The 18,337-nt window shown below is 39.3% G+C and overlaps 1 protein-coding gene across 1 annotated transcript in view; it reads right to left on the bottom strand.

The window, feature by feature from the left end:
• CD40 (CD40 molecule) overlaps window positions 1-17,996 on the bottom strand; it is a 170,497-nt gene extending 152,501 nt beyond the window's left edge. Inside the window, exon 1 of the mRNA XM_044090248.1 lies at window positions 17,817-17,996. Coding sequence (XP_043946183.1) covers window positions 17,817-17,861 — 45 coding nt within the window. The 5' untranslated portion in view covers window positions 17,862-17,996. The remainder of the gene's footprint in view (window positions 1-17,816) is intronic.
• Between the last annotated feature and the right edge of the window lie 341 nt (window positions 17,997-18,337).

The raw sequence follows: 18,337 nt of genomic DNA, 5'->3' as shown, positions 1-18,337 counted from the left end.
TTCAGTATCTGTCCTAGGAGGATCATCTGAAATCACTCTCACTTTATTCAGTTTCATACAGACTACTGAAAACGATTGCTCCTTTGCATATAAGGCAATCTCTGACCGTGCTTTATTGGAAATGCTGCATATCCGCAAGTCAAATGGTACACAGGTTACTCACTCTAAAGACCTTAACCTGGTACATGACATTAATAGAATCTGCTGGAGGGACAATATTTGTCTCTCAGAAGTTGCCACACCTTTGGAACAGACTCCCACTTCATGTCAGAGCACCTCATTAGCCCTCTTCAAATGCATTCTGGACGATTGGATGGGTAACCATAAATTCACCCTGAGAGTTCCATCTGTGTCCCTCTCAAGACAGGGGCAATAGGTGAAGATCGTGGAAATAAGGGTAGAACTTGGCTAGGCTTGTAAGAGCCCTAGGGCCATTAGCCTAGCCACTTCCTATGATCCTAAATTAAATCAAATTCAGTACTACTAAAAATCAAACAGTTGACTACTGCTAGATGGGTGAGGTGCTAACTTTCATTACTCTAAATGTTAGCAGTATTTGTAATAAAACCACTGAACTCCATGTAGGGATTGCTGTTCAAAAACCCAGCATCCTAGCCATAACAGAAGCACGGCTACAACCATTAGCAACACCAAAATATTACCACCAAGCTATAAACACAGAAATGAATGACCAATCTAAAAGAAAAGGTGGTGGTGTGGCAATAATGTACCTAAATTGTCTCAACTTAATCCATTATAATGCCCCAATACGACAATTTAATAAAGCAGAACTTCTTATCACTTTTCTCAAGCTAAACAAACACAAACAAATCTGTATCACTAACTTAGATTTCACCCCTAGGTAATGGTATCAATGTATCACAAGACATTCTACACTGGACCTTAACTTCCACTCTTCATGAAACAGCCACACTAGGGGATGTTAACAACCAATTGGCTTGACCTTATATCTACCTCCCCTAAATCTAGCGTAAATCTTTTTGAATATAGACAGTTGGTACAAACTAATAGACTTTAGCAAAAACTCAAATTATATGCTAGATTGGATCTTAGTATCTGATCACACTAAATTTACTTGATCTGGCACCCTATCAAATCCCCCCAGTGACCATCTCTAGGTCTTTTCCAAAAGTCAGACACAAAATCCTTCAAAACAGTGAACCATAAAAAATACTCATAATATAGCAAATTTTAACCCTCAGGCATTCAACAATATCCTGTCCTCAATAAACTGAAATATATTAAGAAATAACCTACTAGATAATGCAGTTGAAAACTTTAACTCGATTTTTCTTAATACCTTAAACAAAATGGCACCCCCCCCCCCCCCCATAGACGCACCCTGGTTAACTAATACTACAAGAACACTAATACAAACTGGAGACAAAGCCTGGAAAAAAATGGCAGACAAAATTCCACAAAACCTCAAACAATACAAAAGTCTTCTCAACTAGATCAAAAGACACAATCTGACAAGAAAACATATTATAGTGAGCCCAAAACTAACTGTAAACCCAATCAAAAAAATTCTAGTCAACTACCAAAAAATACTGCACCCAAGACAAAAATATAATCCCAATCTATGTCCAAATAGTACACCACAGCCATACCTCTCAACCTCCTAGTGCAAGAAATCTGGACAAAGCCTGACAAAATGAGGGGGAAGAGACCCAAAAATTGGGACAGATTTTAAATATTGCTCTTATAAACTTAAAAATTTGTTAGAGTAATATGGTTTGTGTTAACATACATTTTCTGATATATTTGAAGTCTAAAACTCAAATGTATGTCATTATTCGGTGACTTCATTCCTCAGATCATTCCAGTGATTTGGCAAAAAACACAAATTTTATAAAGAAGAGACCAAAAATATGAGGCAAAAATACGGACATTCTGCAAAAATCTGGACAGTTGAGAGCTATGGCCTCTAGACATTGCTATACAACTTAATAGCTGCTTTGTAAACAGCACAGCATCTATTACAAAACAATTTAGTTATAGTAATGCAGATCAAAAAAACGATTACCTCATCATTTACACTTAAGTACCTACAGCCTACATAAAAAAACTCAAACTAAAAATCTGTTCTGCCTCTGCAGATAACCTACCCAGTGAATTCTTTAAAATGACAGCAGTATCCTTAATTTCATAATGTTGTATCATTTTCTACCGTTATTCTAACTGCATGCCTGATGCAGTACTATGTATCAAGTATAATTCTGCATGACTAATACAATGTAGCTACAACTTCTAACTTGATACAGCAAACCCACTGTGATGACAATTGTGTGGGGACCTAGTCCGTTTACGCCTGACAGATGCATGCTTCATAACTGCTTAATAAAGATGCCGCATAAGAATAGGGTTATCACCTTTTCAAATGCCCAAAGTGGGACTTTATTTGTAGAAACGTTCGATTTTTCAGTACAAAACATACCCATGGCCAGTGTGAAGTAAAGAACTTAAGGTTAATTCTTATATCATTTATGCTGCTTATGCTATCTCTTATAACATTAGGTGTTTCAGATAGAAAATAACTGTTTTATGCAACTATTAAAGAAAACAGGAAATATTTTTTTGTCCTAAAATTTCAAGACACGGCATTTTTTTTAGTTTTTTTTTTTTTTTTTTTTGCAGAACACAACTGCACAAAGAGAGACAGATGGCAACCCTACATAAGTACTTCACATGCAGCATTTGCAAAGGGCAACATTTCAGCACAAATTAAGTATTTTAAGGTGATACCCTGGGTTACTTCAATTAGGCAAGTTCAGAAAGAGGACAGGAAAGTTTTTCTTGGACAGGGTGCTGGACAATAGAACTGTACAATGCATATTAACTTTTAGCTATTCTAGCCACTGAATGCATTGAAGTAACCACACAGCAGATAGATCTGATGAACAAGACAAATGGTTTAGAATGTCATGAAACAAGAAATGTGGGCAGTACACATATGGCAGTCACATGATTTCTGCAGGCCAAGTACCAGGCAAATACTGCATCTCTAAATCATAGTCTTTAACCTGCTTTTTAGTGATGCACTATAGCACAATAGGAACGTTTGAAATGGATTTTGTACTGTATTGGCTTTACCAGAAACATATTTGAATTGTGGCACTTTAGAAAACCCCTCGTATAGAAAATATTCTGACAGCTTCAGTTCTAGAAAGTCACCTTTTAATTTATTTTTTATTTTTTTGGAACCAATTAAAGACCTATTGATATTTTAAAATTTAAAAAGAATAAACTTTAAATATATAAGGTTGATAAAGTAGTCTGTTCAATACTTGATAGATATAAAGCAATTTACACTCATCATTCCCACAGGAAAGCAAGAGGACACCAGGTAGATAAGATTAGATTTATTTACATTAGAAACCTTTAGAAGTTACACAGAACATTTCTCCATTTGTCATCTCTGAAAATGTCATTTAATATACTACAGTCAACACAGGCACCCCCTCGCTATAGGATTCTTCATGTAAATTCCACCTTGTCTTTTTAGAAATGCAGTGGATAATGGATATATAGCACACAAATGAATACTTTTATTTGAACAAAGCCTCAGATATAGGTTCATAGGTTCATACTAGGCTATCTGCCCTAGGGCATTTATAAGCCTAGCCAGTGTGTGTTTGGCTTTCGCCAACCATTTTAAATTAATTTTGCTATGCCCTTTTTCTAGGTTAGTATACTGTGTCTCTGTCTAACAGTGACACAGAAGTGATACCAGGGGTAAACCTACGATCTCCCATCCACTCAAGATTCCTTTTGAAGAGAGTCAATGAGGGACTCTGCCTAACCTGGACTGGGATTTTATTCCAGAGTGAAGGGAGCCCCTGGGTTATGAATCTGTCCCTCCAGCATGTCCTATTTATTTCGGTGCTGAGGTTCAAGTCTCTCAAGCGTGTAGCTCAATGAGATTTGGATTTTCTGAGGTGCAGCATGTCCATTAATTCCGGGTTGGACATGGCTTTATACGTCAGGCACAGATCTTCTCTGAACAGGCGGTATGCCACTGAGTAGAGCTGGAGTTTCTTTAACCGGGCAGCATATGGCATCTGTTTGAGCCCTATGATCCTCTTGGTGAGGTACTTTTGGGGTCTTTCCAGTTGCTGCAGGTGTCTGGTAAGGTACATCCCGAAAGGGGCATTGTACTCAATTATGGGCCTGATGAGGGATGAGTAAAGAGGCACGATGACCTCCCCTGATCTAGATGCGAGTCCCTTCATGATTAGGTGGGCTATATAAAATGTTTTTCTAACCACTTTGGCCACGTGGTTGTCAAATGAGAGATTGCTATCAACTTGGGTCCCCAGGACCCTAATTACTTCTTCTGTACTTAATGGATTACCACCTATGTGGTAATTTGTAGGCACATTGTTTTTGCCAAAGGGGATGACTATACACTTTTTGGCGTTTAGTTTGAGGCCATAGCTCTGGCACCAGTTGTCTGTTTCTATGAGGCCCTTTTGGAGGATGCCTGTGTTGGCTGGAGAGTTGATTATGGTGCCCAGTTTGCAGTCATCTGCGAATTTAGTCAGCCACAGTCCTTCCGTGTTGGCCTGTACCTCCGAGAAATATATACTGAACAAGAGAGGTCCCAGGACTGAGCCTTGTGGGATGCCACTTGTAACTGGTTTGGAGTCTGACATGGCTCCAGCAATTCTAACCATGTGGGTCCTGTCCTTGAGCCAGTTTGCAACCCATCTAGTGACATAGGGGTTTATATTTAAGCTGGTGAGCTTATCTATAATGCCCGAGTGGGGTATTGTATCGAAGGCTTTTGTGAGGTCCAGGTAGGCTGTGTGGACCACCTTCCCCTTGTCAATGGCCTTGGTGACTGTTTCAAAGAAATCAACCAGGTTTAAGAGGCAGGATCTGCCCTTAAAGCCGAACTGGGTAGGATCCAGTGTCTGTAGGTCCCCAATATCTTTATTTATGAGGTCCATGATGATCCTTTCCATAGCTTTGCAGACCAAGCTAGTCAGGCTTATGGGGCAATAGTTTCCAGGATCCATTGAGGCACCACCTTTGTGGAGACGGACCACTGTTGCTGTACGCCACTCTTTGGGTACATATCCTGTAGTAAGGCTGAGATTGAACAATATGACACCACAGTATATGTAACCAAACAGTGATTTTTTTTGATCAAATAAATGGAAAGAAATTTAGTGTGAATGACAGTTACAGATGTAATGCAGAAGGCATTGTTTATGTGCTTAAATGTGAGTGTAATTTATTTTATATAGGAGAATCTAAAAGAAGTTTCCGTGTTAGATTTTTAGAACATCTGAGAAATATTAAAAATGTAAAGGTAGAAAGCCCATTAGGCTTACACTTTAAAAAGTATCATAACAGTGATGGAAATAAATTAGTAGGTACAATTTTAGAAAAAGTGTATTGTGAAAAAGGAATATGCCTTAAGAATAAATTACAATGGAAAGAAGCATTGTTTATTTTAAAGTTTGATACCTTATATCCTAAGGGGTTAAACAGAGAACTTAATTGGAAATGGTTGCTATAATCAATTGCTCTTTTAATTGTTTTATTAGAACTGTTTTTACTATAAAAAGGAATGAGAAATAGTTCTTGTTATACTCTGTTAAAGGCTTATGCTGAGGCGCTGGAGAAGAGAAGTCTATTACAAAAACAAATCTATTGGATTGGCCGAGTCGTTTTTTGAGATTGAACAATAGTTTTATGTTTGGGTTTAGCTCTTCTTGGAGTTCATGTAGGACGCAGCCCGGGACACAGTCTGGTCCCATTGATGCTGTGTTTTTTGCTTTGGAGAGGGCAGCTCTTACCTGAGCATCTGAGATGTCAAGAGGGCAGCACTCTGCTGGGATAAATATTTGCCCTTTTGGTGGGGGGGAGTTTGCGCTGAACCTGTCAGCTAGAATGTTGGCAATGTCTGTGGGTTTGGTGTATTTTTTGTCATTTTGGACTAATTCTGAGCATATCTGGGAATTCCCACTCAGGTTCCTAATATAACTAAAGAAAGCCTTGTGATTATCCTTAGTGTCCTGTGTAATTTGTCTCTCGAAGCTGGCCTTAGACGATTTTATGAGTGCCCGTAGTTTTTTGCTAATACTGATCAGAGATGCCTTCCCTTTTTGGGATTTTGCACTATCATGTAGTAGCTTCCTCCTTCTATTGTATAGTTTGTTTACGGCTGGGGTCCACCAGACAGGACGTCTGCCTTTGGAGGATTGAGTCTTGGTTTTATTTGGGATTGCATGATCCATGCATTCCTGAAGGTGTTCACAGAATGCGTTTATAAAGGATTCTGTGGTCTGGGCCATATTTTCCACAGGCCCGGGAGCTTTGAAGGATTCCACCTCGGTTTTGAGGAGTGTGAAATTTGCTTTAGAGAAGTTTTTCACTGTGGTTTTCAGGGCAGGGGGTGGAGTCGGGATGTGAATATCCAGTGAGATTAGTTTATGGTCTGAGCTTATCAGTGAGGGATACACTTCTGGTCTGGAGCATAGAGACCCATGTTGGTGATGATAAGGTCCAGTATGTTTTCCCCTCTTGTGGGAGTGGTAACAAGTTGTTCCATAGCATTTGAGTTTATAAATTTTAGGAACCTTTGGGCTAGGGTGCTGGAGCTAGAGTAATGCTCCCAGTCTATGTTTGGGTAGTTGAAGTCGCTCAATATAATGGTGTTTGGAGAGACCTTCATATTTTCCAGTGTTCTCAGGAAGGCCGAGTGGGGTTCCTGGGTTTGGGAGGGTGGTCTGTAGCAGGCTATAAACTGGAAGGCAGTTTTACCCACTGTTAGTTGCACATGGATAGTCTCTGATGCTTCGTGCTGTGCCACCAACCTGGAGGTGTGGGTATCTTTGATGAATATTGATACTCCCCCTCCTTTTGTGGTACGGTCCAAGTTTTGGGGACAAAAAGCATGGTATGAGGTATAACCTGGTATTGCTGGGGTGCTCTCAGGAGCCTTGAACCAGGTTTCTGTTACTGCACAGATATCGATGTTCTCCGTGCTAAGGAGAGTTTCGAGTGCGTGCATCTTAAGGTTTAGACTTCTGGCATTGAGTAGCATTAGTTTCTTATCCCTTGTGATACCTATAGAGGTGGGTTTGTCTTTTGAGCCTTGCCTAAAAAAGGCACTATTGGGGTAGCAAGAGCCTTTGCCAATATCTAAAAGCCCAGGGGTGACAGGTGCAAGCCATCCCTAGCAAAGCATCGTGGCTTGTCGAGCATGTCATCCCAGGCTGACAGGCATTGGATCCCCTTTGAATGACACCAATACTTAAGCCAATTGTTGAAATTGATCATCTTGTCTTCATATTGTGGCATCATTCCTGGTGAGGGTAGGATGCTACTCAAGGTCAGGGTCATACCGGCCTGGGCTACATGCTCAGAGAGCTCCTCTATGTCTCTTTTCATGTAGTCCAGGGAGGTACGTCTCAGGTCATTCACACCAGCATGGACAATGACTGAGTCATATTTGTACTTGCCTTGGAGTGACCTGAGTGCTTGTGTTATGTGGTGGATCCTAGCGCCCGACAGGCAGCTCACCATGACCTTCTCCTTGTTCAGCCTGGTGAGCGGGACGTCAGTGTGCCTGATGACAGAGTCACCTATTACAAGTGTATCAGGTGTGTTGTTTAGCCTTAAGGGCTGTGACTGTTCAGCACACTGGCTTTGTGAGCTATGTGTTGCACGTGTTTTGTTTTGGGGTAGCGGTTGCTTGGGTGTCTGCTTTGGAGGTCTCTGCTGCTTAGGCTGATTTTTATTTAGAGCCTCCGAGTATGTTTTTGTGTGTTTGTGTGTTTGATTTGCTGTCGTGGTAGGTCTATGTGAGACTGGAATTCTAGTGAGTATGGTTTCCTTCTCCTCCTGACTGGTTTCATCAGTACTAAGTTGAGAGAGCTTAGCCTCCAGTATGGTTATATGGTTGCATCTCTCACATGTGTTGGAATTTGTTGGGAGGAGGAGAGGGTTGTCTGTGTACATGAGGCAGTTGTAACATTGCCTCAAGATTCCCAGATTCACCAGCTGGACCGGAGAGGAGATTGACAACTGACCTTTGGACATGCTAGAATAGTATTGGGAATTCCTTTATAACTGAAAAAAAGGGCCAATGGGGAATGAGGTACTCAAGGGGAGTTTGTGAGGGTGTAGTGCTTTTAATATTTTAGTGCTGACTTATATAATTGCTTTAGTGAGCAAGTGCCAGGTAACTTAAAGGTAATGTGTTTCAGATAACTTAATGCAAAAATGACAAACAGTAACTTTCTTTCAAGTGAAACAAGGAAATAAGCACAGTAAGCAATGCAGATATCACTAGGGATCCACAGAAGCGCTGAAAAGTCGCGCTTTAGGTGGAATTAGTGTTTCAGGGAAATAACAAGCAAACAAACAAGCAGCATACAAATAAAGCTAGATTCAGCAGGCCTGGACCTAGTCTATGCTACAGCAAACAAGGTGTACCAATTTCAGTAAGAAACAGTTAAAATATGCAGGCACTATAAGCCTTTAACCAGAAATTCCCAGCTCAGAAGGGCTCTCCTCCCACAAGAGTGCAGACCACGAACCTTCTTAATGTAAAATAACTGGCCTGAAGCCCAAGTGCTTAAACCAGAACTAATACACTTTTAGAATAACAGACACTGAGTCCTCAATCAGCAGTTCACAAGTTAGAAGGATGTAAGCTACCTGTCCTGCCACCACAGTGCAGGCCACAAACCTTCCTAATGTAAAACAACTGGTCAGAAGCCCAAGTGCTTAATCCAAAAGACTTAGAATGATAGCTACATTTTAATCAAGCTACTACCAAGCAGTATTAAATACAATTTAATACTTTAAAGAATGCCTGGATTAGTGCTCAAATTATACAAACAAAGCTAGATTCAGCAGGCCTGGATCTAGTCTATGCTACAGCAAACAAGGTGTACCAATTTCAGTAATAAGCAGTTCAAATATGCAGGCACTATAAGCCTTTAACCAGAAATTCCCAGCTCAGAAGGGCAGAGTCCAGCCTCTCCTCCCACAAGAGTGCAGACCACGAACCCTTTTTCCCAACTTAGAAGGATGTAAGCTACCTGTTCTGCCACTACAGTGCAGACCACAAACCTTCTTAATTCTTTCCAGTGGTGAAGATACAAGTTATTGTTAACTCATTGTCAACAGTTTCAGCAAATGTATGAAATCTCAAAAAATATTTGTCGAAACTACTTTCGTCAAACAGCGGAGTTGTACTTTTTTGTAAGGAGGCATGCTCTCTGTACCCCTCCATGTTACCCCCCCCCCCATGCATCCCTCAAATTTATATATACGAATTCCATGGTCACACAGCAGTGGAGAAAGATGAAAACTCCACTACTGATGAAATGGTTTTGGCATTTGTTCCGCAATCCTACATTTGCTGAAACTAAATTTGATGACTCAATATTAGTTTCTCAAATATACCACTTTCATTAGAATGGTACCAGGAAAATGCATCTTTGGGACTTTCTAATAAAGATGGAATGATGTAAAACAAAAGGTGGGGGAGGTAATCTGACCATATGGAAAAGTCTGCACATCTCACAGTCTTCTTTAATGTGTGCTGTAGGTTTCAGAATATGAACTGTTTTATAACAAAGTGGCATTTCAAAAAACAGTACTTGAAAGCTGCTGATGGCAGGGTCACTAAGGAGTGACCGACTCTCGGTGGGGAAGACTAAGATTCTCCTTTTCTTTATTTAGCAGCGTCTATGATGAATCACCACCAGCTATGTCCTAGAAGCAGTCTATCATAGCACCTCTGAAGGCACACTGCCTCCCTTTGTAAAGGTCATGCAGATCTTAACTATAATATTTCTACAGCTAGTGGTTAAAGAGAGAAGGTCTTCCTTATTGAATAGGAGAAGATGAAGTATTCAGATGATGTCAGGCTAAGGTTTCTCAGACATCACAAGCTGTCAGAACTGTTGTATCCAATTACTGTTCTGTCAGTTGGACACTCTACAGAATGTCCACCTGGGTCTGTAAAACAGCCTTTTTTATAGCATGCCACTGAAGTGTTGGTGTTCACAAAACAACTAGTAACACAGGTTATGAGAGTTTACAGTGGATTCACTATACTTCAAAGAAATGACGATGTGGTCTATAAAGTTTCCAGTGAAACAAGGAATTGAATAAGTGTAGTTCTCTGGTTAATATCATTTGCACTGCATACTGAGGTGCAATGGAGGTTATCAGGTGGTCTCGTGGACTCAGTGAGCCAAAGAATATAAAACAGAATTACACTATATACGGATTACATAGTGCTGCCTCTGTCAGAGCCATTTGTCTTTAATTATTCATATATAAAAATGGACATATATGCAACTAATTTTCTCTTATACCTCTTTGAACTGTAGATTTTTTTCACTGTTTATTTGATATGCTCAACAAATTAAAGAAAAATAAATGTCAGTATTCATTAACTGTGGAAACCTATTGGGCATAGTCTCTTTTTAGGGGTGACCTGGCATCAATGCCTGGTTAAGTGATTTGTACATAGTAAGTTGAGAGAATCAGACCCATAACTGCTGTAGAATTTAGGTCTTACAGCATATAGAACAGCACCAGACTTCAGTCCTACAACATCTTTCTTTTCTCTCTCCCGTGGACAGAAAATCTACTGCCAGTGGTGCCTGTCCACAATCTTGGATGACAGCAGTCACTCCTTACCAAATGGGATTTTTATTTATATGCCCTAGCATTTCTGTGTCACAATGACACATATGCAGTGACACAAGGCCCTTAACAGCCAGTTTCTGAACTGGTGTTCAGTTAAGCATGGGATGCATACACTGGTATCACCACAAAGACCACTATCCCTGTTTATGATCTTTTCACTCCCCCCAGCCCTGAGATAGGTGAGCTGGTAAAATATCACTACCTCCCACAATTGGATCCTCATATGCTGGGTTCATTATAAAAACTTTCTACTTTTAATTCCCAGACAGGGAAATATCTTTCAAGTTAAGCATAAATCCTTAATTAGTAATTCCTAATCCAAATTCATTTGTGCACTAAATTCATTTGTCTCGCAGTTTAATTGGTGGATAACATTATTTCAGCAGTAACTTAATTTAGAGTTCCATTCATAGGGACAACTACTTGAAATGTGGACTGTTTAAATAGCCATTCTCATTAGGTCAATGACTGGGGGTGGAGCAACCGGCTGATCCCAATCATTCTAATGCATATCTGCTTTTAAAAGCCAGTACCATATTTGCAGTCAAACCTGAGCATTTTACCACTCCATGTGTGGTCTAAACTGTAGAAAGCAGTTTGCTGCAATTTAAAAGAAAAAAGTTCTCTTTTATTTTTTATTTTTTTATTTTTTTTTATCAAAAATGACAGTAAGATGGGTTGGGGTCAGGGTGCAGAAACAGCTGCTGGCAATACCCAAGTACCTGATCATGGACCTTGCTCTTCACTTGAAGAGCTGTTGGGGAGATATGGACTGTGCACTGTCTACAACATTGTAGAAGTCCCTTTTTTATTTTTGGACTTTATTTGAAGACCTGAGTGGGTGGGCACTACTTCAGACTGGCACATGGTGCTGGTTGAGCCGTACGGATGAAGTATGTTAGGTCTGCTTATATGCAGCCTCAGGTTAGTAGTACATACAAGCTGGAGAGGCTGTGAGAGAACACAGCCTCCCCACATGGTGGGTGTAGGGGTACAGTCCCTCTACAAAAGGCTGACTTTTTTTCTTTAACTGTTTGAGTTTATGGTCCTTGACCATATGAGATCAACTCTGAACAATTACCTTTTCAAAACTGAACCTTGCATACCAGACCCCTTAAACTGACTTATGGAAGACAAAGTGATCTAATTCCGTATGTGGTAAACTTTACTTTACGTAGTTTTAAGAAGATTATCTTTAAAAGCTTCCAATCATTGTTCAGAAACGGTGTATTTTCAAAAGTTGCTATCTTTATTTAGTGACATAATTAATTTTATTAAATCCAAACTAACTAGATGGAATAAATTTCAGTGGCTGGCTGAGTCACTAACTCAGATTCCTTGAATATGATCCTGGTGCTCTAACCAGAGTCTTCAGCTTACATGGCTGGATCTGAGCTTTCCAGACACATTTCCCTTAAAATGTGCATGTCTTTAAAACAGAACTGGAATGACAATCAAATGTTTTGATACAGTACACATCACCATTACTAATTCTACACATTATCATCAAATGAATACCTCCTGCCATTTACCCCTTACTTTTCTGACAGCATACAGTCTAGTTGGTATTTAACTTAAATGGCACCCAGAGGTTTACCCGGCAGGTAATCTACATTCCAGGTATCATGAAGCAGAACTTTTCTTTATATTTTCTCCATCTTCATAACCTAAGCACAACAGCATTGTCACAGAGGCTGCAGTGGCAGAAACCATGTTTTTTTTCTGTATGTCTAGGAAGCTTATTTTTCTAATGGCATTGTGCTATTCTTTATACAGCAGACATGCAGAAACCAAATTAAGGAAATACAGTGGAAGGCTGTTATCTGAAAAAAAGTTTTAACAGACCAGTAATTTGTTTTAGTAACCCTGCAATCACTTCAGTACATTAGATGTTCTTGTCGAGCAAAAAAGGAAGACTTTAAGAAGGAGAAGAAAAGAATCGTGAGGTCATAAGTACCGGGCTATTCTTCAGAGTATATGGAAATTGCAGAGCTAAACCCTTGTGAGCTGAAGAGAGTGATGATGCTTTCAAAGTCAACATTTCTCAGGTATACATCTCAGAGATCCTTTTCTCTGACAGAGCACTCCAGTTTTCTGGGCACAAATTCACTCATGTTCCAGAGAACTGTAGCTTGGTACATATCAGTAGTTGCCCCAAATTCGCCAAGAACAATTAAGTCTATTCCAGACAGCAAAAAAATCGACTCAAAAAAGATCCTCTGCTACTACTTTTCATTTACAGAGTGACACCTTTGGTGGGTGCAACCAGACTCCACTTCTAGAAACTCTATATTTTGTACCACATTTACTTAAACTTCTGCAACTGATGGTACATGGACTCCCTCACTACGAGTTCACAGGTGCTACTGAAAGTGAGAAGAGACAGCAGAATAAGGATGCAGAGTTTAATGTTCAAGTACCCTCTGACTCCAAGTCCATAGGGGCTATTAAAAGGGACAGGGGACAGGGAATAGGAGGAACACGTAGAGTTCATCAATGGAAGCTTTCACACAACAGGCCCTAGTCTACTTTCATCTATCTGGACAGGCTGTGTGGCCACCAATGTCATGTCCTGGGAACTGTTGTATCACCCCAATATATACCCTCCAACTCTTAGTTGAGTGAAGCGTCTCAAAGCATTTTGAGAAAAAATAAAAAAACCTCTCCTACCACTACAAGAGATTAAGTGAGACATTAAGTTAATCAGACATCAGGTTAGCCAGCAGAGTGTGATCTTGTTGTAAGGGGTTGAAACTAGTCTCCTGTGCAACGCTCATCCATTGTGACAAGGACCAGGTGTGCTACAGAAATGACAAGTCTAAAAGACTGAACTTTAGAAGTTAATGCTGGATGATAAAGAAAAAGCAGTCACAAAAGTATTTAACCGAGGAGAAAACTAAAAATGTAAAACTAACATTCTTGCCAGGCTCTTGAAGTTAACTATTTTGAGGCTCATGAAAGTAGCATTTAAAACTGACTAAACTCTTCTTAGGGACCAGTATTTACAAGTGTATTCAGCTACCCTGTCTAAGAACTAACAAGTAACTTAGTTAAATTCTATAAGGAAGTACACTTTGGAATGCAGGTACAGTCTTCTTATATCTACGTCTTTTGTAAACCAGGAATAACACAAGAATATGGCCTTTTGGTTTATGACACTAATCCATCAGCAGGGATCTCCTATTCATTTGTTTTGGCAGCTTTAAGACAAAAACTCCACAAAGGGACAGGTCAGGCAGTGTCCCCCTCTCCCCATCACCACCATGGTTATTGTCTGCAGCAGAGAAGTTTAAGTATGCCTGCTTTTTCACAACTGTGATAATCTGCTTGCTTCATTTATTATACAAATGTAGTTTCAATGCTAGCAAACTGGGGCTGTCTCACCGAGGGCATTTTTATGTAATTTCTGAGGACATTATTCACCACACCCAGCTTCTGAAACTGAAAGTGAAATTAATAAAATGATTCACCATGCTGTAAAAGACACGTGAGTTCCTTTGTGCGCCTGTTACTTCATGGTAACAAATCTGAGAAGCAGCAAAAGCAGAAGATAATGATACGGTAAAAAGATACAGCTAAGTGGGATTAGCCACAATACCAAAACGAAATAAACAGAAAGAAAATATATATGTTGCTTCACATCTCTCAGCTACTATTATTTATGCATAGCAGTATGATTTTGAACCTCAGATTTAGCCTTGCTCGCCTTAGATTTACTGATGCCCTTCATAAAGTGTTCAATGACACATACCCTATTAAATAAATGAATAAACAAAGCCTAAACAAAAATTCCCAATCACCAAGTACTTGGTGTCTAGTACATAAAGACCTTCTATTGTGAAAAATAAAAAAGTGCTCCAATTTCTGACCTGCTGCTATGATTTTTAAAGACCAATACTATGATTTTAGACTTTCTGACCTGCTGCTATGATTTTTAAAGCCCACTACTATGATTTTAGACTTTCTGACCTACTGTTATGATTTTTAAAGACCACTACTATGATTTTAGACTTTCTGACCTGCTGCTATGATTTTTAAAGCCCACTACTATGATTTTAGACTTTCTGACCTGCTGCTATGATTTTTAAAGCCCACTACTATGATTTTAGACTTTCTGACCTGCTGCTATGATTTTTAAAGCCCACTACTATGATTTTAGACTTTCTGACCTGCTGCTATGATTTTTAAAGACCACTACTATGATTTTAGACTTTCTGACCTGCTGCTATGATTTTTAAAGACCACTACTATGATTTTAGAATTCAGAAGTTGAGAGATCTGGGTAGTACAGAGTACAGAGCTGCATCTGTTGGCAGTGTCAGCGAAGAGGGATGTCACTTTAAATCTGTCTTGACAGTATAACCTTTCATCTGTAAGGGTCTCTGCTCTCAGTAACAGGTTGCCCAGGTGTTGAACAAAAAAAAAAACTGCAATTTTGTTTATTCATATTTGTAGAGAACTTTTCACTAGTGAAGAAATCAGTGCGAGCAGTTTGAGACACTGTAACCATGGGAGAATGAATCAGAAAATGGAGTTCCTGAAATGTGAACCATTCACTCAGTTAATTACTAATAATGTCATGAGTTTATTGTGTTCTTGTTGTTTTTGCCTATTAAGATTTGCTAAAACATATAAACAAGCTATGCTTCAAAAACTTTATGTAAAATGTTATTTCTCGTGACTGAAAATTACCTTCAGAATCATTTTACAAAAGCTTCAACAATACTAATGAACAGTAATAGTAAATGGTTAAAATCAAACTTGACATGCAGGATATAGTGTGTCCGACTGGAAGGGGCATTCTTGTAAAGCACATATCTGGGTCTTCTATATTGCCTTTTTGCTTTTCCTACGAAGCCATCTAAACAATGAAAGTCATTTCTAAAACCTAGTTACTCATGTAAGAAGCGTGTATTCAAGCATTTACTACCAACACACCCAGTGAGTCACACTGCTGACCAAAAATGTGTACTTTTTATGGAAGCCAGGATCTTCAAGTGCATGAACTGTCGGCAAACAATAGACTTCTCAGGAAGCCTCTGGTTTGAGCTCACTGGTCTTCCAGTGAATAATTATTTCCTTACAATTATTCTTCCCCATTTTCAACTCTTCTCTTTTTTGCTTTCTTTTGTTTTTATTAATTCCACCCACCATTAATAGTTCTCCAATAGCATAAGTTTTCAGGATTCTTTAAGTTTCCCTGAACCTACAGCAAATAATCTCTTCAGCCTTTCCTCAAAATGTGACCGTTTACAGATTAAGTACTCAGACACATATGAACTCACTGCAGAGCTGTAGGTAGGGCAGTTAGTGATGTGGACGAGTAGCACCCCTCCCCCAGGACCTCCACACATTTCTTAAACTGTAGCAAGTTTGCTACAACTTCTAACAAGCAAACATGCATACTCATTATGCATCTATTTTATATATATAAAAAAGACCTTCTTTAGGCCACCCCTGGCTGCAACACAGTGGTGATCTCTGCAAAGAGTCTGCCCTGTCCATTTGAAAACGTGCCCATTTGACATATGTCTTCTTTCTTATGGTAGATGCAATTAAAAATATACCTTTATTTTTTTCATAGGTTTCATAAGGTATATACAGCCGTAAGGACATAATGGCCAATTTAAAGTGTTCCTGTTATTGTAGTCATTAATAAATAAAAACTGTATCTATCACACAATTAACTTCCCCATCCCAAGCATAAATCACCCGTTTCCAAGCACACAACAGAAAACATATACAATTCCCTACCCTTTATATTCCAGCCCTAAGAATTACTGTGAAGCACAGTAAATGGAACTTGTGTATTTAGCAATAAGACAAAGTTGAGGTGTGGGTAATGCAGTGTTTTCCCACAGTTGGTGTTTTAGCTGAGCCTGAATGAGAAATCTGAGTGACCAAATAAGGCCAGCCTTGTTTAAACTTGCAATTAAATGGTGCTAGCTAGAAGCTCAACACAGGTTCATAGGTAGGTACTAGGCTATCGGCCCTGGGGCCTATACAAGCCCAGCCAACACCTTAACATTTGTAGTAGCCAAAAGAAATCTAATACTGAGACAAATGTTTATTATCTTAACACAGTCCTCTACAGGAGCTTAAATTTTATTAACTCAAGTTTTACCTGTTCACTGTCACTTACATGAAATGGCAAGTATGTGACCTTTCAGCATTACTAGCCTATACCCGAACCCTTAATCTAACCCTACAAATCCCACCCATTATCTAATCCTAATTCTCGCTTCCAAATACCTCTCATCCAAACCCTAAATTTCCCCACCACTTCCACCCTAAACCATACAACTCCCATTCCCTCCTTCCAGCCTGTTTGAGTAGCAGTCACATAATCTACCTGGGGAACAAGTGCTTGTTTGTAAGAGTTGTAACATCACTGAACAAAAATACTGGCTGTAATTTTACTGTTTCGGTATCTGCACCGATTTGTACTTTCAGTGCAGCTACCAAACTTATTCCTGTTGGTAATTTTCAGTGCTGAGCCCTAACGACTGCATATAATGCTCAACCTCCATCAGAAAATGTGATTAGTTATCTCTGGCACAGAACAATACACGTGATTTAGCAAAACTGAATCATGCTAGTAGAAATCAAATGGTCATATGAAGAACTCTGAAAAGGGAACAGATACGTTTGTTAAGCATTTCGGTAAAAATACATCTATTACAAAACATAAAGCTTGCCATCAAAACTTTACTACACAGCTGCAGTTCAGTTTCTATGCTATATATAGTAGAGCATGTCAAGCCTATTAACTTTGTGAATGAAGGCTAATACTGCAATAAATTATCTCAGTTTAGTAAATAATGTAAGAGCACAAAGGAAGCTTTTATTCTGCTCTTTCATTCATTTTTCTTTACATATATTAAGCCACATGTGCAAAAATATAGCAGCTGGTACTTCACTTTTAAATGTCTTCCTAGAACTCATCCCTAAAACCATCTGGTTCATCTTACATGAACTGTAAAAATGACGCAGATTTCAATTAACTGACTGTTATTCCTCTTCTAGCAGATACCAATGCCAGGAATACAGTAACCAAAGCATTACTACTGACTAACACATAATATGGAAAAGGACATATAAACACCTACCTGCACCAAAATCACTACACAGACAACAGTTAACAAATGCATCATATCAGGAATAAAGAACTCAAGTTGGAGAGCGCGGATTTCCACAGTAGAGGGCCTCACTTTTGCTACTAAACTCCCAGCTGTTACGTCTTTGGTTTCCTTTCTTTCTTTTGCTTTTCCTGACAGCAATAGAGCCCAGTGGTGACTTATAAATACACACACCTCTTTTAACGTGTTGTTCAAATCAGAAGTTGAGAGGGAGGGGCAGACAGTGAGAAGGGGGTGGAGTCTGGCAACAGGTCAGTTTGCTTTTCTTTCTCTTTTGGTTTTCCCCAACAGATACGGGACTTTCCACATACAATTAGTCTCTGTATGGAGCTAAACACACACTTGCAGTAGAGATACTGCAGCAAGGGGCATTTTCCTTTCTGTTGTTCCTTGTGGTTAAAGTCAGTACAAATGCATAGATATACATGAATATCCTGGAACCTTGATCCTTCTGTAAATAAAAGTAAATGAGAAGGTATGACTGCATTAAA

Source organism: Protopterus annectens, chromosome 12.part0, assembly GCF_019279795.1.
Source record: "Protopterus annectens isolate FY-2018-M chromosome 12.part0, PAN1.0, whole genome shotgun sequence".
Classification (NCBI taxonomy): Eukaryota; Metazoa; Chordata; order Ceratodontiformes; family Protopteridae; genus Protopterus; species Protopterus annectens.
The sequence above is the reverse complement of the archived record's forward strand: the minus strand, read 5'-3'. Positions and strand labels throughout refer to the sequence as shown.